The following is a 22113-nucleotide window of genomic DNA, read 5'->3' on the forward strand; positions in this document are numbered from 1 at the left end:
CAAGTTCGAGTCCCTTATCCAGCTCTCTGCTGTCAGTGTAGAGCCTGCTTCGGATCCTCTGTCTCCCTCTCTCTCTGCTCCTCCCCTGGTTGATTATACACTCTCTCTCTCAAAAATAAATAAACATTTTTTTTAAAAGAATGTACAGTAGGAAACAACAGTCTCTTCAATAAATACTGGGAAAGCTGGACAGCTCCATGCAAAAGAATGAAATCAGACCACTTTCTTACCATATACAATACACAGAAAATAAGCCCAAAATGGTGAAAGACCTAAATGTGAGACCTGAAACCATAAATCTCCCTAAAGAAAACATAGGCAATAATCTCTTAGCAAACTTTTTCTAGATATGTCACCTCAGGCAAAGGAAACAAAAGCAAAAATAAAGTACTTGGATTACACCAAAATCAAAAACTTTTGCACAGCGAAGGAAACCATCAACAAAAGAAAAAGGCAACCTACTGAATGGAAGAAGATATTTGCAAATACTATATCTGGTAAGGGGTTAATATTCAAAATATATGAAGAACTCACTCAACTCAATGCCAAAAAGAACTCTCCAAAAATCTGATTAGAAAATGATCACGGGACCTGAATAGATATTTTTCCAAAGACATATAGATGGCAAACAGACACATGAATAAATGCACATCGTTAAATCATCAGGGAAATGCAAATCAAAACCATGGTGAGATATCACCTTACACCTGTCTGAATAGCTAATATCAAAAAAACAGATAACAAGTATCAGCAAGAATGTGGAAAATAACAAGCCCTTGTGCCCTGTTGGTGGAAATGAAATTGGTACCGCCACTGTGGAAAACAGTATGGAGTTTCCTCAAACAATTAAAAATAGAAATACCATATGATCTAATAATTCTGCTACTGGGTATTAAGCCAAAGGAAATGAAAACACTAATTTGAAAAGATATGTACACACCCATATTTATTGCAATATTGTTTACAATAACCAAGAAACAGAAACATCCCAAGTGTCTACTGATAGATGAATAGGTAAAGAAGATATGGTATATGTGTGTATGTAGGTTTGAACACACACACACACACACACACACACACACACACACACACTGGAATACTACTTGGTCATGAAAAATAATGAGATTTTGCCATTTGTGAGAACAGGAAGAGAGTATTATGCTCAGTGAAATAAGTCAGACAAAGAAAGACAAATACTGTATGATTTCATTTACATGGAATCTAAAAACAAAACAAATGAACAAACAGAATCATAAATACAGAGAACAAACTGGTGGTTGTCAGAGAGGAGGGGGGTAGGTGAAATTGGTGAAGGCGATTAAGAGGTACAGATTAAGAGATTAAGAGGTACAGACTTACAGTTACAAAGTAAATAAGTCACGGGAATGAAAAGTACAGCATGGGGAACATAGTCAATAATACTGTAACAATGTTGTATGGTGACAGATGTAACTTCATTTAGAGTAGTGAGCATAAGCGTCCGACTTCGGCTCAGGTCATGATCTCACGGTCTGTGAGTTCAAGCCCCGCGTCAGGCTCTGTGCTGACTGCTCAGAGCCTGGAGCCTGTTTCAGATTCTGTGTCTTCCTCTCTCTCTGACCCTCCCCCATTCATGCTCTGTCTCTCTCTGTCTCAAAAATAAATAGACGTTAAAAAAAAAAAATCTTTAAAAAAAAAAGGGGCGCCTGGGTGGCTCAGTCGGTTAAGCGTCCGACTTCGGCTCAGGTCATGATCTCACGGTCTGTGAGTTCAAGCCCCGCGTCAGGCTCTGTGCTGACTGCTCAGAGCCTGGAGCCTGTTTCAGATTCTGTGTCTTCCTCTCTCTCTGACCCTCCCCCATTCATGCTCTGTCTCTCTCTGTCTCAAAAATAAATAAACGTTAAAAAAAAAAAAAAAAAAATCTTTAGAGTAGTGAGCATAACTTAATGTATGCAATTGTTAAATCACTAGGTTGTACACCAGAAACCAATATAACATTGTATGTCAACTGTACTTCAATTAAAAAATAATAAATTAAAAATAGATAAGAATAAAAAATAAATGACCAGGCCTCCGAGAATAGCTGAGGTACCAACAGGCAGGGGTCCAGGCTACAGTCTGTCCTCATTCTCTTAACCCTCACCATGACCTTGATGTTGTATAGGGACTAGAGAACTTTAAAAAGCCAAGGCGTGTCTGAGGAAGACTTTCTTACTATCTACTCCTTTCTTTAAATATGCCTTGGGGAGAAAAGTTATATTTTGTCTGCTTCGTGTTCATAGTGGATGTCTTCCATTGCAAAGTAATGGTTTTATTATTTTTCCTGAACTCATCCTAAAAGATGACCCAGTACTTAGCAAAGACCAACAGGCATTCAAGGAATGACTGAAGATGGGACTAGTCTACTCAGCAAAGCAGACCATATGTACAGCTTATGTCTGTCCGTCTCACTCCTTCAAGAGTTGGAAGGGATGAGAAAGTGGTCCCAGAGCTCTGACTGTATCTTAAGTATCTCAGGACAACTCACCAAGTAAGGGAGTCTATTTCTGATGGTGTTAAGAACACAGAGGGAGGAGGAGGGAGAAAAGGAGAAGAGATTTCTTCCTACTTTTTTTTTTTTAACATGAGTGTTACTTTTTGTTAATGAGTTTGAATTCAGAATAATTTATTACCCTGGCGTTTTCTTGTAATATAAATGAGATTGTCTCCCTTGCTCGAGGCAAAAATCTAAGGCTAGCTGTTAAATGTGTAGGTTTATCTTCTGTCCAGCATGGCTTTTCTTTTCCAGGTTCCCTGAGGGGTAAATTGAATATGTGTAAATGGGGTTGCAGGGGGTAAAATGAGGTGGGGATACAGAGAAAAGGGTAATTTAAAGGTTAAGATGGTCTACCAATTTTTGGTTTGTCTGTACACATTCCTGCAGTAGTGTTATTTTTCCTCATGCAATGGAGGAGTGTATTCAAAGAAGGAAGTTCCTAGAGTCTATCCATCAGAAACATTAGCTGTGTTTTGTTTTTTCATGACTATTTGTTTCCTTTTTTTTATTCACAAATATGTGGCTGCTGTGACTTTATTTTTGGGTTGTTTTGGTCTGAGTTCCAGATTTATCCAGTGTGCATCTATTTTGCGTGTGTCAAACTGTGCCTTTCAAGAGTAGCAAATAAAGGTTTGAAATTGGAAGACTATCTCAAATGCCTTAATCTTATACTTGAAATGCAGGTGGCTGGAGAAGCTGAGATTCGTGATAAATATTTTACATCTTTTAATTGAAAATTGGCTTAGTGTTTTTCTCCATAGTTTGTGGAGTGTGGTCATCGAAATGCTCATAGCCAGCAGAAGCCATTGGTGGGGATAAGGCCATGTGACCTCATGTGAGGAATAAAAGCTCAGGTCTGAGTGGCTTCCTCTTTGATTGTGCTTCATGTTGGCTCCACTTGGAGTGAAGTTCAGAAGTAGCCCCTGGAGGGACACATCTGTAAGGAATTTATGCTTCTTTATTTCTGGCTTTTATTTCAGAAAACCTGATGTCTTGTATACTTGTCTTCTTGACCTATTTATAAAACAATTTAAATTTTTTTTTCTACAGTAGTCTCAGTTAACTAAAGTTTTCTTTTACTGATACATTCTAAACAACATAAGTGAACGTGGTGATCGGAAAGTATAACACAACAATGTCCTGGTGACATGAGGAGACACCTTTCTACCACAAATAGTCCCAGGTATATACCAGTTTTCAACTTGTCAGGATGTTGCATAAGATTCTACTGTAAGTGTCTATTACCAAATGCAAGCTACATTCTGGCATCACCCATCATGTATTGAAGATTCTAATTCATCTTTATCTTTTTCATTTAACTCTGCTTTTACAAAGAAGTAGACTTAGAAGCAGATTTCCAAGGCCTTAGGGTTTGTTTCATTTGGGAACATAAAGGTATAAACTCAGGCAGAACATTGATGAAATGAAGGGCAGGCTTTGGCTTAATGTAGTCCTTGAAGGGACTAGATGCAGTAACAAAGTGGAACGATAGTACCAGTACAGTGGATGTGTGCTGATGTCACTTCTCTGCCATATGTTATTTGCTACTCTGTCAAAGGCCATTGCATTGGTAGTAAGTCTTGGTCATTTTATCTTCAACAGTACAAAAAGAGAGATACTCACTTGGCTGAGTATCAGATGTAATTTGCTGGCACTAGAATAGTACATATGTAAGGTCATGATAGCTAGTTAAATTATTCCACAAATATTTGTTGAGCATCTAGTATTAACAGTGCATAAGGTACCTCATGATCTAGAGGAAGAGAAAGACCATGAATCATGCAACTAAAATATATCAAAAATACTGCAATATCTTGAAGTCATCTCTTTTTATTCTTCCCAGTGCTTACCAAGTAATCTGCTATTCATTTGGTTTCTCAAGTAGATTTTGTTCTGAGGAAGTAGAGAGCACCAAATGTGCCATAAAATGTTTGGTCTAGTTGAGCCAATCAATCTCCTAGGAGATTTGTTAGTAGAAGCTCATCCAAGAGGCTGATCACCACAGTGTGAACTGGCGAAATAAAATTTCTGGGCCCAACAAACCACAGATGACAGCTTAGAATACGACATCTCCCAAATGAATGGCTAGCTGATCTTACACAGTAATTGAAGCCCTGTAGCTTAATGCAATGACATTTTCTGTAGTTAGCCCAGTAAAATGATGCCACGAAGCAAGCCACTCCCAGGGCCCTGGATGGTGCCACCATAGCCACAGGACAAGCAGATTCTATCCATTGCCCCAAATTCCTACAGTTCTCAATGCCTTCAGGAGCACCCGAAAGGCATGGGTGGGGCATGAGACCTGGAAAGTCTTGGGTAAATGCGGCCAATTCAGACTCTCTGAGATAAGTAGGCGTCCTTGTCAGACCTTAGCCAATAATTTAGATTTATGTGCATCCCTAAGTGCTTTGAGTTTCTTAAAGATAGTCTGCCCTTCAGGGCCATGCAGTACTTATACTTTCTGCCATCTTTAGTATTCTGTTGAATTTTGGCGACCTCATCAATACACAATAAACCTGAAAATTTTATATCAATAGTGTATTTCCTCTTACTGTCAGAAGATATTCACCTTGTACATATGGATGAATTAAAGATGGAAGGAAATGTTGCCATGTATTCGTTGATCTCTATCTGTAATGGCATGTCACTTCCATCTTTAGCCAAAGTTAGGTTTTGATCAGTCACAAATTTTTCTTTAGTGATTAGAGTAAATTTTAATTAGTATCTAACTATGTGGATTATTAACTAAATAGCATATTAAAAATAAGTGGGAAGATGAAGTATAAGAATTTAAGCTACTACAACCGCAGAAGCATCTTCAGATAAAATACTTAATAAAATGCATAAAGTTTTTCTTTATATTAGTACACTTTCAGGCTGAGCATTACAGATACAACTTCTTTTTTTAGCTGCATTATTAAATGAAACTAAAGCTTTAGAAAACAATGCTATTAATAGTGGTGACTCATATGTTCTTCATATTTTAAGAAGGACAATGAACATTTACAGGACAGTGTCTGAAGGATTTTCTTCACAAAATTGTTTAACTATAATTATGGTAATATATAGTATTATGTGTTTTAATGCCACTTATAATGCAAGTTGTAATGCAGCTTATCTCTATAAAATATTCAGTAGTAATTTATATACAGTAGTGTATATAATGATATATATATAGAAGGCAAAAAACTCAACATTTTAGATCAATTTCAGGCACACAACATGCTATTTGTTCTAGTGTTGCTGGCAACGTGGTAGGATTCTTAGGGGAAACTGAGGAGGAAGGGGCGAGAGGCTTTTGAGGGTGAAGGAATATAGGAATAGGACTGAGTAGAGCATAACTGAGGGACACTGCATATGACAACCTGGCTGGCTTCATGGCCTTAGTGGGAAAATCTTAGCCAGGCTAGTTGGAATCACCACTTGCAGCCAGCCGTGGGTGGTTTTGGATGCTAGCATAAGAATTTTCAAATTTAGGTTGGAAGCAATTCTATCCATTGGATATTTTTTGAACTGAGTTTTGACAAGTTTAAAGTACTGTGTTCAAAATATTAATCTGAGTGTTGTGTAGATTGGGTTGTGTTTAAAGAGCGAAGCAAGGTGATAAAATTTAGCTCGGATTGCAGTAGTCTGAGCATAGAGTGATAAAACCTGAATCACTGTCATAGCAATGAAAGTTAAAAAAGGATAGACAAATATGACATAATGAAAAGGTATGGCAAGGGCATCAAGAGGACTTGATAGTTTGACTTTTCTAGCCCAGGGGATTGATTCAACAAACACTAGTTGAGTAACTCCTGTGTGAGAGGGTTTAGGAGATGAAAACCCACCTTACACTCTTCCCAATGCTCAATAGGGGGGAGGCTGCATATTTTAAAGCTACAGACCTTGGCCTTCAGTAAACCTCAGTCTTGCTGAACAGAGGTTTTATGGAGGATTTTCTGGGATGGGATAGAGAGACATTTTAGTTCCTGTCTGACTTGTGCATGAGGCATTGTGGTCGAGTTGAAAAAGCATGAACTCTGTAACCTGATAGATTTGCATTCAAGTCTTAAGCCCCTAACTCATCAACCATGTGAGACTGGGTAAGTTATTTAACGTTCCAAACCATCATTTCCTACTTTGAAAAATGATGAAATACCACCTGTGAAAGATGCTTCTCCGTAGATCTTGCAAGCAAAGATGCCGATGGCCTTTTTCCTGGACAATCTTTTCAAGGATATTTATGGTGAACAGGCTTGGAAGGTAGACATAGCATCTCTCTCTAGGGCAGAAGTCAGGTTTGCATACTGTCCAGTAGAATAAAGTTAATGTTTCCCTCCACGGCAAAGGTTTGGCAGGTTTGCTAACTGCCTATTATGAATGATTTGGATTCCCTGAGCCCAAAGTTCTGTAGCTGTGATGCAGTCCCACAGTGTGAGCATTTTCCATCCAGACCCTTCCATGTCACCACCCCCTGCCCCCCGTGGGACTTGGGTATAAGTGGCACAAATCTGAACATGATGTTCATGCTGTTCGCTGTGCTGTGCGCTTCTGATCAGGAATCTTGGGTCCTCTGCCAGCATCTAGAAAACTAGCAGGCTAACTTGTTAGATTATGATTTGGATTAAATCTGAGACCTTTTATTTTGCCAGTGTGTTTCTGGAGACAAGATACTGTATGTAACACACCTGGGACATACCATGTGGTTGAAAAGAAAACATTTATTCTACTTCTTCCCTTAATAGAGTAATTGAGCTACTGAGAGAAAGTTCTCACAGTGAAAGCAGCATTTATTCCCTTTTTGATATGGTTTCAGTGTCAGGGCACATCCTTTGTCTGGTCTCGGGATATATTTTGATGAGATTTTGAGAGAGGGATCCCAAAATGTTTGAGAACAGAAGGTTATTCTTCTGCCTGCTTGCACTGGAGAGTCTGGTGTTCTTCACTAACTTCTCAAGGCCAGGAGGTATCACAACGAGAGCAGCTTGATAGCAATTCTGTAGATATTTGGTTAGGATTGAGCTGTGATAAGGAGAGGTAACTGGTTCATCTAAGATGGTTATCTGTGGGAGGAAAAGGGTTGGGGCCTGGGGAAGAGGAGAGAAACTGCTGTCTCTCGAAGAATCTGAAGGAGAAGATGGAAGAAACTGTCCCGTTAAGAAGAACTGTAGTTCCCAAGAGGTATCAGCAGAGGGGAGAGGACTGTCACCCTTGCAGTCCTTTGAGCTTCTGTAGTCACTTTTGCACACGTGACTGTGGCATTCAGGTGATTGATCCTAAGTCACTCTTGAGAGACGTTTTCTCATCAGTGGCTCTAGGCACAGCTAGCACATTTTGGTTTTAGCTGTGGTCCACCCTCACACCATCATGCTAGGAGTGCAGGACTGCCAAGGTGAACGAAGCTGGCTTTCTGCCATTCACTAGTTTACATTCTGGTACAGGAGGTAAGGCATGTCGTGCAATAGACGCAGCACAAGGGGGAAAACAGACACTGATACAGTGCAGTGTGAAGAAGAGGCCAGTGCTGACAGCATTGCTGAGGGAAAGCGTGGGCCCAGAGCCCTCATGGTCTTCAGAGTCCACTCCAGCCTCTCGCTCCAGGCCCTTTAGACTGACCAAAGATGGCACTATGCAGTGCAGAGAGCCTTTATGTCCAGAGGGCAGGAAGGAGTGGGCAGGCCCTTGGCCGTAGCTTAAAGCCAGTAGGAAACTCCTGAGCACTTCTTTAGGCTCTCAGAATCTCCTCTCTACCATGTGTCTTGTCTCTGACACAGCTATTTCCCAAACACAACCTTGAACTTTGAGACTGGACTTTACCTGTGGCAGGCATCTTGGAAAACAACCTAACTTATTTTAGATACTTGGCTTTAGGCTTTTCCTCTGGTAACTCCAACACCCCTCGTGGCCACATAATGCAAAGGAACAGTGGTTCTGACTTGGCCAATGCTGTCAGGAGGCCCTAGTTGTGAAGAGGCAGGCTTGGTGAGTTCAGCCCCAAACACTGGAGTAGAGAACACTCATCTGTCATTTCTCAGGGCAGGTAAAGAGAACACACTCCTAAAGACAAACCCACAGTTGGGGGGTGGATGACTCAGGAACTCTAGGAATCCAGTCTTTTACCCTCACCTCCAGGAAATTACTGGTTGGTCCCTCCAGACACATTCAGTGCAGTCCCAGAAATATCTCTGGCTCTTCTGGTTTAGCCTGGATCCCTGTGCTTTTGTCTATGCATGCACAAGGATGTTTCCAGATAAACTGTGGAAAAGCCAAACTTTAAGGGCCAGATCTGCCTTCAGAATCCAAATAGAGACCCTAGCCCAACAGTTGCCAGTTACAGTTGCACCTGTCTCAGGGAATCCTACTACTTGAGAAGATGCTGCTGGCCTGGTGTGGCTGGGCGACTGCTGTCTCCTCCTTGCCCTCTGAGAGTGATGGGGGCTGGGCTGTGGATTAGCAGAGGTTAGCCTCCCAAACCATTTATATCAGAGAACATCTCAAAGACAGTACAAATGACAAAGTGAATGACTTTAGGTTTAGAGAAAGTTTGGGGCAAAAATGATTTATCAGACTTTTAATTAATTGATTTTGATGTCGTGGCAAATCATTGAAGTCATGGAGTTAAAAATTTGGTAGAGAGTGCATAATCTCTCTTTCCCCTGAATTTGATAATATTATTGTCTCTGTTTAACTCAGAGTTTCTGTGCGTGAAAAAGAGAAAGAGACATTTGGGCTAGCTCAAATGAAAAACGAGGTTTATTTTAAGGATAAAGAGAAATCTCCTGGAAATTCAGAGTCAGAGGAGTTACCTCAGGACAGGCAGGTTTCTATGATCCATGAAAGCAAAGAGCTGCACAGCACTTTATTTCAGTATTTGTTCAGTATTTGTTGAATGAATGATGAATGAATAAACACGTGACCAAAGGCAGCGCTGAGGAAGATTTAGGCCTACTCTCTACTAATTCTGCCGGTACCTGATTTAATCTGATTCTACCAATCCATCCTTTGTCTATTAGTTTAAAGTCTCGAGAGAGAGGAATCCAGAGGCTACTTCTGAGGCAGATGTTCATCCTAGTCCATTAAGCAATGGCCAGAAAGGGTAACGCCACATGAACATAGGCTCCTTCTAGGAAGTGGGCAGGATGAGCAGAGTATGGCGTGAAGATTTAGGTTTCCCTAGGGCATTGGCTTTGTGTGTGATCGTGTACTACCATGTACTGGTGGTGTTACTTAAGGTATATATGTGAGGGGCTTGTCTCTGGAGTGAAATTTTTTTTAACATGTTGAGGACAGAGTAATAACATATATTCTTTCTCTCATAGTGCTTGAATTTTATAACTAATTCTGATCAAGGGAGAATTTCACTCAAGTATGCACCCAACTGGGTGCTAACGTGTGCTGACTGATTATTATTTACCAGACACTGTGCTAGTTATTTTTGCAAAACTCTAACTCCTGACAACCTACTTTTGTGGGCAGACATTATTATCCCCATTTTACATATGAAAAGACCAAGTTTCAAACTATCACAGTCCAGAGTTGAAAGGGGGTGGAGCTGGAATTTTTCCTAAGATTGGTTTGTCCCCAGAAGGGGATTCTTCCCAATATAATATATGTTTGCAATCACCTGATGAATCGTTAATCAGAATACTGGGATGAATTTGCCAAGACGAAGCCTAGTCTCTTCCATAAGCCATGAATTAGTCAGCTAGAGAAAAAGAGGCTAACGGAGCATAAAAACCAGGTAAGTTTGTAGTTGTGGGTTGCATATAGGTTTGGGCAGACCAGCTCTAGATGCATTATGGGATCAGTTGGGGACCTTTGATAGGGTCTGCTTTCAGATGAGATGAAAAAAAGATGAGAAGAGAAAGTTGTCTGAAAACAAAAGTCAAGTTGCAAAATGGTGTGATCTCATTTTTAAATACATAGATATATCTAAATATACACATATATAAGATATATTCAATTTTATATGTATATACCTTTGTATCAGATTTTTCCATAAGATGTTAAAAGTTTTAAGATACCTATTGTTTTATATACTACTAAGAAAAAAAAAAAGACCACTAATTAATTGTAAGACACCATTGATTGTCAGAAGCATCCCAATTTCAGGGATGTTAAGAAATGGGGGGGGTGTATTGCAATATAAGAAGTGATCTAGAAAGATGTGCATGAAGGTTTTATGGTGGTGATCTCTGGAGAAGAGAGCATTATTTGTCTTTAATCATTGCTTGTCTGTATATGCAGATTTCTTATAAACCAGCCCCTCCCTGCTCACTTCACCCTCACTCAAAGGGTGGAGGTGATCCCACCCCAGCAGAACCAGTTTTAAAATCTATTGGCATGTCAGGCACTAGGGTCAAGCCTTGGCTTTAGGATGTGGGGGTGTAAAGTCCCATTTTTCTTCTTAGCATGTGAGGCCACTGCCAGAACTCCAGGACAACAGGGAAAAAATGTGATTCAATAATAGGCTACATACAGGTTGCTGGTAAATAAATGAAAAGGAGTTCCATGATGGAGGTGGATATACTACTTAGGTTTTTGTGGTCGGTTTAGTAAATGTGCAGAAAGGATTCTAATGAAGAAACTTGTTGTATTATGTCTTTAATTTCTACCTTCCTTGAATTAACATGTATTAGTTTTTGTGCACTTAGAGGTAGCCATAAATCCAACAGTGAGATTAACTCAGTAGTTTTTCCCAGAGAGAATAAATGGAGATATTTTAAAGTTTTATGTTAAAAGAATGCCTAAAGTGATTTTTACCAAACATCATGATGAAAGTATAAGTAAGTAATAGACATTACAGGCTTAAATGTATTATTTAGACCAGTGTGGATTTTTATTTATTTTATTGCATTCTTTCTTTTTATTAAGTCCTGGAATAATTTTATGTTCTTTTTGAAAATATGCACTTTTCTTCCTTTGCTTGGTTACATAGCCATATTTATTTGTTAATTCCTTAATACAGGTGCACACACAAATAACATGCAAGATTATTTTACTATTTAAAAGAAATTCTGTAACTTTTATATATTTGCCAACAGTGCAGGATATGGTCACTGATCTGAAATCATGGTTGATAGTCATTTTAACTCCTAGCTGTCTGTGCTGTTGTAATCATGTGCATGAAGCCATGAGCTGATGCACTGGAGTGCTCAACAGGATGCATTAAAAGTATGTTGATGCCAGTGGGTGATTTCATGTCAAGGTTGCAGGAGGCATTTTAATCCAAAGCTCATTTCTTGATTTATACTTGTCATCATTTGTTTACTTTTCTTAATATGGTTGTAGGACAGGGAAGGGCATAGGCCCTGGAGCAGACTAGCCTAACTTAGAAACCAGCAACGTGCAACTGATTCACACCCTGAACTCAGGTTTCATAAATGAGGATCCCCATCAGCAAGGCTGGGACCAGCTCACAGTCACCACTCCATTGGATCTGGTTGGGCATGTTATGTCACTCAACCCTACGTGTAGGACTTACTGAGTCATCATGGCCAGTTGTAGGTATAAAGAAAGCAGGCATATGGTAGCATTTGACGAGTACCTTAAGACCTACCTGCTTCCCAAAGATGGATCTGGCCAATGGAGACACACAATTCCTGCATTATAGTCAGACCTGTGGATATTTGTTACCCTTATTAAAGTGTCGGTATATTGTATTGCATATAAATGAAAGTAAAATGCCATCTTTTGCGCAAAATACTCCTGTAGCAGGATCACAAAGTGTATTCACACTCTGTGTTGTACATATGTATGCTGGCTTATTTATTTACTTGTTTGTTTATTTATTTATTTATGTATTTATTTACCCACATCTACCCAATCTGGGTAGGAGTCCTTGGGCACTGGGTAGTAGAGAGGAAAAATAGGTTTAGTCTATTCCAATGGAATAATTCTTAAAACCCCTTTAAATAATGTTCAGTTCTTCAGTTAAATTGCCCTCTAGCTCAGATTTCTCTTTTTTTTAATCCCCCCCTTTTCTTTTTCCCTGACTTAAGGAGGTATCTGGTATGTGGAAACAGGATAGATCCATGTAGTGTTTTGTATTCTCTGCTGGCCCTTCCACTGGGACTGTGACGTCCTCTTGTGCTGACGTTTTCCGCAGATATTACCCATGAGCTTGTTTGCCTCAGTTGGGTTTTAGCCCAGTAGCCCTTCCAAGCTGATTCAGCCTCACTTTGGTTCTCATTGGTGGCAGGTTTTCTCCTCTTCCTCTATCCAGGCCTCTCTCCAGAGCCAGTAACCCCAGCCCCAGCTGCAGGGGCACCAACCCCTTATCAAGGTGACAAGTTTCTCCCTAAGTACTCTGGGGGGTTCTGGCCCCCATGCATAGTTAACTGACTGCATAAGGTGATTTGAAGAACTAAACCCCAAGGGCTGGTGCCTGGCCTCCAAGCAGATTAAGGTCCGTTTACAAGGATGTGGCTGTGCTCCAGGTTGGTGTGGGATAACCAGAAAAATATATTTTTTAGAGCCCATAAAGGAGATTGGAGCAGGCTTCCTGTAGCAGTCAGGGACCACGAAAGAAGCAGATGGAGGGCATGCTTGAAAGGGGTGCCTCATTCAAGGGGTTTGAGTGAAAGGACTATTCAAAGAATAGGGGAACCAAGAGGGGGGTGTTGAAGCACCTCAGAACAACAGCAGTGGAAAGTCCATACAATCTGTAGGCTGGAGGAGAGCATCCGATTCTAGGAACTTGACAGGCGCTGAACTGTAGAAGAGGACTCCCTATCAGAAATCATAGTCTCTGATAGTGAAAAAGCTGAGGCTGCACAGTGCAGCCTGGCAGGGTGGGAGGCAGTTCCTACCCCTGTCTTCTGCTCTGCAGTGTCCTGCTGGGGCTCCCCACTGGCCAACGTGGAAGGGTTAGGGAATCGTATTGGTGTATTCCTTAGGTCAGTCTTTCAGGGCACAGAACAGAGTGGAGAGGAGGGGATCTGGAGGTGCAAACAGAATCTCCATCATTCTGGGCCAAAGCCCAAAGAGAAAGATTGAACATACACATTTCACTTTCTTCTTCCTTCCTTTTTCCCACCGTCTCCAAGGAATGGAACAGGAGACATGTATGCCCTTAGTAAATTCTAATGCACTCTGTACCTAAGGGAACTCCCTTGCCTGGGTGTCCTGGGCTTGGCTTCTGATGATATATGAAGAGGGAAATAAAAACATGAAGAACATCCTCTCCTTAGGAAATCGCCCATTTTGCCAAGCTTTTGTCTTTCTGGAAAACCCAATTTCAGATGCCAAGAATTTAAATGTGAATCTTTTCCCCATGTTTCTTTTTGCTCCTCTGCCCCACTTCAGACAGGTGGAAGCCTTAGACCAGCTAGGAAAATACTATATTCTTGGGGAAGCAAAAGAGAATATAGCACATTAATATTTTTTTTAAACTATCACCCCCAATTTCACCAATATGCAGCTGTGGTTCATATGGAAATTAAAAACTTCTATAACATTTTCACATGTCTTCTCTTATTTAATATAATTTATTCTTAACAATGATCCCATAAGGTTGTCAGTTTTACAGATGAGAACACTGAGGTCAAGTGTACTCTGTCGTTAGTGGCAAACCCACAGATGGTAGAATTCCAGATCTCCTGACTCCCTGGCAAAGGGGGCCTATGCCAGCCAAGGGGGGCATAGTTTGCACATTTGGAAAGAGAGCCAAATTCATGAAGTTGTCTATATTCATAACGTACTGGTGTCTGCTAAAAATTATGTTTCTTGAGTGATTTTGTCCACTGATAACTGCTTTTATTAAAACTATGCTTTTAATCTCCTCTAAAACCTGCTTCCATAGTAACTAGGTCATTTTATACTCATGCTGCCCTGTCACATTCTCATCTGTCACTTGGTGTCTCTTATCATTTGCTTTTATTTTTCCTCCCCATTCTGACTCACTTCCACTGGTGAATCACTTCTTTATTCAACTCCTCTTTCATCTACTCCTAGATTCTGGAATTATCCTCTGACCTCATAATTTGATTACTGACTTCCTAACCCGGTGAGTTGAGCATATTCTACTGGAAATAGCCGGCCCTGTGCTTCTTTGGTTTGGGTTTGCATGGCTCCCTGTACTGAGCTGTGTGACTCAAGAACACCCATGGGAAGAGGATGCAGCAGGGAAATAGGAGCAGAAGTAGGAAAAGAAGATGGGGACTTGGCATTTAATTTCAAACAAGAGTGAAGAAGGTAACTGGCCTAATTAGACCCGAACCAACAAGGAACGTGGTTGTGAGTTGTCTTGAATGGCTTCGTTCTGGGAGTGAGACTTTGAAGGATCCGTGATGTTGCCGTGGACTGGCACATGTGACAGATCAGAGCTGAAGGCTGGCGCACAGAATCTCACTGCATAAGGTCTATGTTATTTTCCCCTGAAAAGAAGAAGCTACCCCCTGGAAAGCAAATTCCCTCTTTCCCTAAATCCACTGGAAGTTTCCCAGTTCACATATTGTCAATTAAAATGGATTTTGAATTGTGGTTTCTTTCTAGACTGTAAGAAGATACTAAAGATGTTTGATGTCTTGAAAAATCTAAGTACCTGGCAGTACTGTGTGTAACCTGACATGTGTCCTCTCACACTGTCAAGAGAGGGGTAGATTGAGAATTTGTGTACCAGCTAAGTTTAAACAGTAGCTGTTTAGTTCCTGGACCCAGCTGAGTTAGGGAGACAAGAGTGTCTTAGAGGTTCCTACAAGGGCTCTTCTTTAACCCTAACCCCCTGGGCAGGGGGCTGCTTACCTTCTGGGCCCATCTCTTAACTCTGTGCTTGGAATTGCTGCTAGTTCTTGATAAAGGCAGTTCTACAACATTGACTGAAAATACATCGGCCACATCATAAGCATAAGTATTTACTAGTGGGGAGGGAGGCACCTGGTGGCACAGTAGGTTGGATTTCAGCTCAGGTAGTGATCTCACTGTTGGTGAGTTCAAGCCCCACATCCAGCTCCCTGCTGTCAGCACAGAGCCTGCTTCAGATCCTCTGTTCCTATGTCTCTCTGCCTCTCCCCAACTCTCTCTCTCTCTCTCTCTCTTGCCCACGCACACACCCTCTTCTCTCTCTCAAAAATAAATAAATATCTAAAAACTATTTACTAGCAGAAGTGACCATTTCCCCCCTTTCAATGACCTACTTAACATTGCTGTACTAAGAATCTACAGATATTCTCATAGGTTGCTGATGTTTGCATAGAACTGACACAGTCTTTCTGAGAGATAATTAGGCAGTGGTTTTCAAAATCGTCATGCTCTTTGCTTGGGTGGCTTGGTCGGTTAAGCATCCAACCCTTGGTTCTGCTCAGATCATCATCATCTTGCAGTTTCATGAGTTTGAAACCTACGTGGGGTCCTGTGCTGGCAGTGTGAGGCCTACTTGGGGTTTTCTCTCTCCCGCTCTCTTTCTACCCCTCTCCTACTCTCTCTCTCTCTCTCTCCTTCTCTCTCCCCCCTCCCCCACTTGCACTTATCTTTGTCTCTTTCAAAATGAATTAATAAACTTAAAAAAAATGTTCCTGTCCTTTGACTCTGTAATCCAATGTACAGTAAACCATCAAGATTTTGCCCAATGATTGACTAGGAAGATGTTCACTGTAGCTTTCCAGTAAACAGGATGAGTTATCAATCATACATGAGACAAAGTACTAGATAACCGTCAAAAATATATAAGTGTGGGGCTGTGTGTCTTTAGACAGAAAGGATATTCATGATTGCCTATTGAATAAATCAAGTTCACAACAGTAAATGCATATAAATATATACAAGAAAATGTAGACATATGCATAGAAGAAATACCTAGTAAGGATGGACCAAAATGATATTTATTTCTAGGTAACGTGATTAACAGTAATTTTAATTAGTAATGGATAATTTTATTTTTCTATCTTCTACAATGAACACATATTACTAATGAAAAAGAAAATGATTTAACATTGAACCTGGCCTCTAGAGTAGGTAGATGGGACAAGAATCTGATGAACTTGGATCAGCAGTATGCCACCTTCACTGATGTGCGTCGCTGTATCAGCAGTGACACAAGGTGCTGATGGTACCCCGTTGATTCAGACCAAAGGATGTGGGTACAGGAGACTCAAGAGTGGGGTCAGCTTGAGAACTTTGCAGATCGTTTCATATTTTTACTCTCTAACAATTGTTCTAATATTGTAGGATAATTATTTATCTTTCTTTTTTGACTTGAGATCAAATTTTTTTTTTGAGTTTTTATTTTAGAGAGAGAAACAGACAGAACATTAGTGGGGGAGGGGCAGAGAGAGAGAGGGAGACACAGAATCCGAAGAGGCTCAAGGCTCTCAGCTGTCTGCACAGAGCCCGATGCGGGGCTCGAACCCACGAACCGTGAGATCATGACCTGAGCTGAAGTCAGAGGCTCAACTGACTGAGCCACTCAGGTGCCCCCAGATCAAATTTATTTTTAATTGTCTTATCAAGTAATTATTTATTTACAAAATAAATTTAAAGTGTAGAAAATCTTCACACACAGAAACTCAGTGTCCCAGAAATGGAGCATTACCATTAACCCTGTACAGACCCCGTATAAGTTCCCTGCTCCCATTTACACCTACCCTCTCTCAGAGAAAACCCTTTTCCTGAATTATTTTTATCATAATCTTGCTTTTCTTTTCTAAAGAACATTTTATTTAGGTTTGCATGTTTTTGGCCTTCATATGGATGGGAGTATACTTTATTATTCTTTTCCAATTGGTGTTTTTCTCTCAGTATCTTGTTTCTGAGTTTCATCCATGTAGTGTGTAGCTGTAGCTCAGTCATTTTACTGTTGTCATTCGTGCTGGTGTAAATGCACCAGGATATACTTGCGCCTTCTCCTGTTTGTGGACTTTTGCGCGACTCACGGTTCTTGCTACCATTAAAGTTCTTAGTAATGACCTCTGGTGCTCCTATATGAGTGTCTCAGGTATATACATACACAGGTGTAGAACTGATGGATGGTAGGGTATGTGAACTTACCAGATCATGTTAAATTATTTTTCAAGTCTTTTATCTCTCTTTATATTCTTGCCAGCAATGTGTGCGAGTTTCCATCCTTCACATAGTCGTCAACATTCGATAATGTCAGACTTTGAACTTTTACTAAACCAGTGGGTGTGCAGTGATTTCATTTGTATTTCCCTGAACATCAGTGAGGTTGAGCATATTTTCTTGAGTTTGTTAACCATTTGTGATTTCTCCCCATAGCAAATCTCTTTTGGATGTTTTGGCCCTGTTTTTATTGGGTTATTTACATTTTTGAAACTGGTTTGTAGGAATTCTGCTTATTCTGGAAATGCATCTTTTACTAGTTAAACATGCAGGAGAGATCTTCCAACTAGTGGCTTGTCTTTTAATTTTCCATATAGTGTGCTCGATGAAGAGACATTTGTAATTTTATTCATCCTTTTATTCTTTATGTGCCCTTTTTTGTGTCTTAAGAAGACCCTCCTACCTAGAGGTTCATAAATCCTATTGTCTTCTAAACTGTTTATAATTTGATCTCTGTGAATGATGTAAAGGTATCCAATTTTATTTCTTCTACATGGATAACTATCTGCTTCAGGACAGTTTACTAAAAGGCCTTCCTTTCCCCACAGATGTATGTATAAATGTCCTAATGAAACTTCTGTATCCGTGAGGGCCTATTTCCTAGGTCCTCCACAGAACATACGCGTTTAAGTTATCCAGATGCCAAGGGCCTCAACTCGGGAATGCCTTTATTTATTTATTTATTTATTTATTTATTTATTTATTGACGATAAGGCATTTTTCTCACCTAAAAAGTTAGAAGTTGTGCTGTCCTGGGGGTCATTCTGTGGCACGACCATGTCATCAAGAACCCAGACACTTCCTTTTTTCCCTCTGCCAGAATCAGTTTGTCTGTGATGTTTCCTCCCAGCTGCTGCTGCTCCTGGTTTTGTATCCACATATTTCCACATCCAAAGTGGGAAAAAGTTAACAATACTCTCTATTCGAACTTCATTTGGACCACCCACATAGTGTGCATTCAAGCACCCAGCTCACACACAGTCCCACTCGTGGTTATGGATGTCAGGGAGGCATTTATGCCGTCCATTTAATGCTGAGTGTCGAGGCAGGCTACTTGCCTTGCCAGATCCCTGTGGGGAGCAATGGTATTTATTTCCAGTTCACCTTACTCTCAGGGTGCAGCTCTGAGGGGATGCGGACTTATGGACAAGTCTCACCTTAAACCCCTCTCCCTGGGTGGCCCTAGGCTTTGTCCTCTGCCCCCTGCACCCCAGGGGAGAGTGAAAGCCAAAGCTGGAATTCATCTGGGTGGCAAATGTGGAACTAATGAAAACTTCTTTTGTTTACACCTGTGGCTTCCCACTTTCCCTTAGTTCTTTGGCTTCGTATTATTCTTTACTTTCTTGGAAGTTCATCACACATTTAGAAAGATTTTTTTTCTTGGAATATTTAGTTGTTTTTCAGCAGGAGGGTCAGTCAGGGCATCTAGTTCTCCAGACTGAAAACAGAAGTTGGCTAAATTTATATTTTAATTGCATTCTGTTTTTATCAATCTTGCCTAAAGGGTTGTTGGAGACGGAACCATTGCAAGGGCGAGATGAAGACGCAGTAGCCAGTGCGGACTTCTCTAGCATGCTGTCTGAGGAGGAAAAAGAAGAGTTAAAGGCAGAATTAGTTCAGGTATGTTCAGTAATCTTTTTGTTGTTCTATCTCAGTATCTTAAGAGCTATTGTTAGTTTTGTATACATCCCATATTACAATTATGTTGTCTTTCATTTAACAAGATTTTTAAAAAATTAAGTTTATTTATTTTGAGAGAGAGAGAGAGAGAGAGAATGAGAGCGGGAGAAGGGCAGAGAGAGAGAGACAAGAGAGAGAATCCCAAGCAGGCTCCACGCTGTCCGCACGGAGCCCAACCTGGGGCTCAATCTCACAAACTGTGAGATCATGACCTGAGCCAAAATCAAGAGTTGGGCGCTCAACCGACTGAGCCACCCAGGTGCCCCTCATTTAATAACATTTAATAAATGATATATTACAAGGTGATTACTTTTTTCTAAGGTGTTTTTGTAATACCAGTTGTCCATTACACTTTGGTTATAGTAGAAAAAGGAATGATTAAGCAACAATGATGAATAGTTGTAAATATGCACCTCTTATTCTTTTAAACTTCACAATATTATGGGAACAATAATCACTTACTGATGGGTACAGGTGCAAGCTCCTTTTTAAGAGCAGTTCTTGCTTTAGGTCAGCAGCTTAGCTCAACAGATACTTTGAAGTGACTTATTTTTGTAATGCAAAAGCCAGTCATAGAAGCGACTGAATTTGTTGTGTACTCTTTTGCAGAAGAATAAAGCTCTGGGGGCAGAAAGGAAAACTATGATGAATCCAGGTTTCCTTAGCTCCTGCGTAGTTGCTGTGGGCCTCTGGACGTAGAGGTGGGGAGAGTGCCTGGCTCATTGGGGATACAAGTTTTGTTCAAGCCATTTGTTTGCAGCACCCACTAACCCTTCAACGCTTTGCTAAGGAGCATTTACATTGGAGGAGGAAAGCACTGGAGAAAGGGAGCTTCTCAGGTAGAATAAACAACAGGGCAAGAGGGAAGAAGCCCATATTCCTCCCCATTTTGTGTCCCTGCATCATAGGGGAGAAAGCTCCTAGCCTAGCTGGAAGCAGGACTGTGGGCTCTATGCAGGCTGAGGACACAGCTTTGAACTCCACCTTACCCTCACCCAGCTGGGTCTGCTCCAGACTCTTTACGCTCTAATGTTCTGGTGGTGTCTGTTTATGACAGGTTATAATAATATTAAAGACTTTTTAGGTGCTTTCCCAAAACACACTTGACAATGACGTCGTTATAACATGAAAGAGCAGCTTGTTCTTGGTACAGCAGAAATTATTTCCGTAAGCACAGTGCCTCAAATCAAACAGCCTGTTTCTTTAGCTAGGTCTGTCTGTGGCCACTGATCCAGAACAACGCAGTTGACTTCAGATTGGCCACACATGCCAGCATGCACAGACCGAAGTCAGCTGTCACGGAAAATGGACTAGCACCATGTTTTCTTAAAGCCTGGAATTCTGGTTCATGACCTGTTGGCTCATGTCGACTGTGGTGTCCAAAAGTTGTATTTTGCAAACTGGTGTAAGATGACTGATTCTAAACTAAAATAATTCCTGTTATAGTCCATATTTAAGTTTAGACAAAACCACTGTAGCAGACCAACTTTTATAAAAGTTCTGGGACTATGGGGTTATACATACACATCACATATGTCAGTGTATTTTTGTGTGCATTCTTTATTTTCTAAATGTTCAACAGTGAGCATGCATTCTTTTTATAATCAAGAAAAAGCAAGCCTTGGTTCTAAGTGGATGCCCCCGTAATGAAAAAAGCCAACAGTGTTTTCAGAAATTCCTGTCTTATTTGGCCACATTAATAAGCTTGCAGCACATCTCATTCCTAAGACTCTTTGAGCCTGACTTCTGGTAATAACACCAGACTCCTTGTTACTGTGTTCAAGTTACCAGGAGCCATGTTTTCATCCTTTAGAATGCTTCCTGCTTCTTATTTCTGGATTCCTCAGAAATGAAGAAGAACTCCATATTGCCAAAGAGGCATCGTGACTTCCAGAGGCAGGTGGGCACAGCCGTATGCCCCAGGCCCAGTGACAAGCAAAGGAAATGTGTCTTTGCTATTTTTCTTTTCACATCTCCATTTCTTCTGCCTCCACCTCAGACCACCTCTGCTTAATGCTCATCCTTTTAAGTCTTCTTTCCTTGCCCTTCCACAAATGCAATCTGGTGTGTATGTGCGTGTGCCCACTCTTGCTCACGCACATGTGCATGCACACTCACACACCCACCCCAGACCAGGTTCTTTCAGATCACATTCAGATTAGCTCAGAGGCTAGGGGTTAATTACAACAAGAACACGCAAAGAACAATCTCGGCCGTCCCACAACTGGCCCTCCAAAGACCTGAGACCTCTTTCAGACAGCCCAGCTTCCCGGCCTCAGCTCTCCACAGATGTTCTTCCTGGGCCCCTGGTTGAAAGCAATCCCTTTCTGTGTGAGGGACGATCCTACTGGATCCGTTCTCTACTTGGTTAACAGAACATCTTGCAGGGCAGCCTGTTAGATTGCCTTTGAGTAAGGCAGTCATTTGTGGCCAAGACCCAGAGCAAGAGCTTTGTGTAAAAGGACTTCTTATCTCTGACTCTGTTGCTTAAGAGGGGTCTTGGGGATGCCAGGGATTCAGTCTCCTCTTCAATGTGCTCCTCTCCCTAGTGTCCTCAGATTCTGCCACTGTCTTGTGACTGAGCTGGATCCCTCCCCACTGCTTTATCTAGACTGTTTGGTTGTTTATATTCCTATGAGGATGCCTTTATACTTCGGGCAAACTCATAACTCCACTCATCCACACAGCCAGCATATGGTTGTGTGCTTACCAAGTGTAGACAACAGGAAGATCCGTCCTTATGTCGGGAGACATAAAATAAGCCAATATTGTCCAAAAGGCTACATCTTAGATGGAGTCTGCGTTTTGAAAGAGGAATCTGTTGTTAACACAATATAGTCTTTAGTTTATTATTGTCATCATGCAGTACATATGTGTGT

At 40.9% G+C, this 22113-nt stretch overlaps 1 protein-coding gene across 3 annotated transcripts in view; it reads left to right on the top strand.

The window, feature by feature from the left end:
* Nucleotides 1-22113, top strand: part of TPD52L1 (TPD52 like 1) — a 100480-nt gene that overhangs the window by 44988 nt on the left and 33379 nt on the right. Inside the window, exons 1-2 of one of the 3 annotated variants that reach the window (XM_042985347.1) lie at nucleotides 14591-14692; nucleotides 19059-19174. In XM_042985347.1, coding sequence (XP_042841281.1) covers nucleotides 14653-14692; nucleotides 19059-19174 — 156 coding nt within the window. In that variant the 5' untranslated portion in view covers nucleotides 14591-14652. Of the gene's footprint in view, nucleotides 1-14590; nucleotides 14693-19058; nucleotides 19175-22113 lie in introns of those variants that run through there. The other 2 variants (XM_042985349.1, XM_042985348.1) reach the window with 2 other exon arrangements.

Source organism: Panthera tigris, chromosome B2 (assembly GCF_018350195.1).
Source record: "Panthera tigris isolate Pti1 chromosome B2, P.tigris_Pti1_mat1.1, whole genome shotgun sequence".
Taxonomy (NCBI): domain Eukaryota; kingdom Metazoa; phylum Chordata; class Mammalia; order Carnivora; family Felidae; genus Panthera; species Panthera tigris.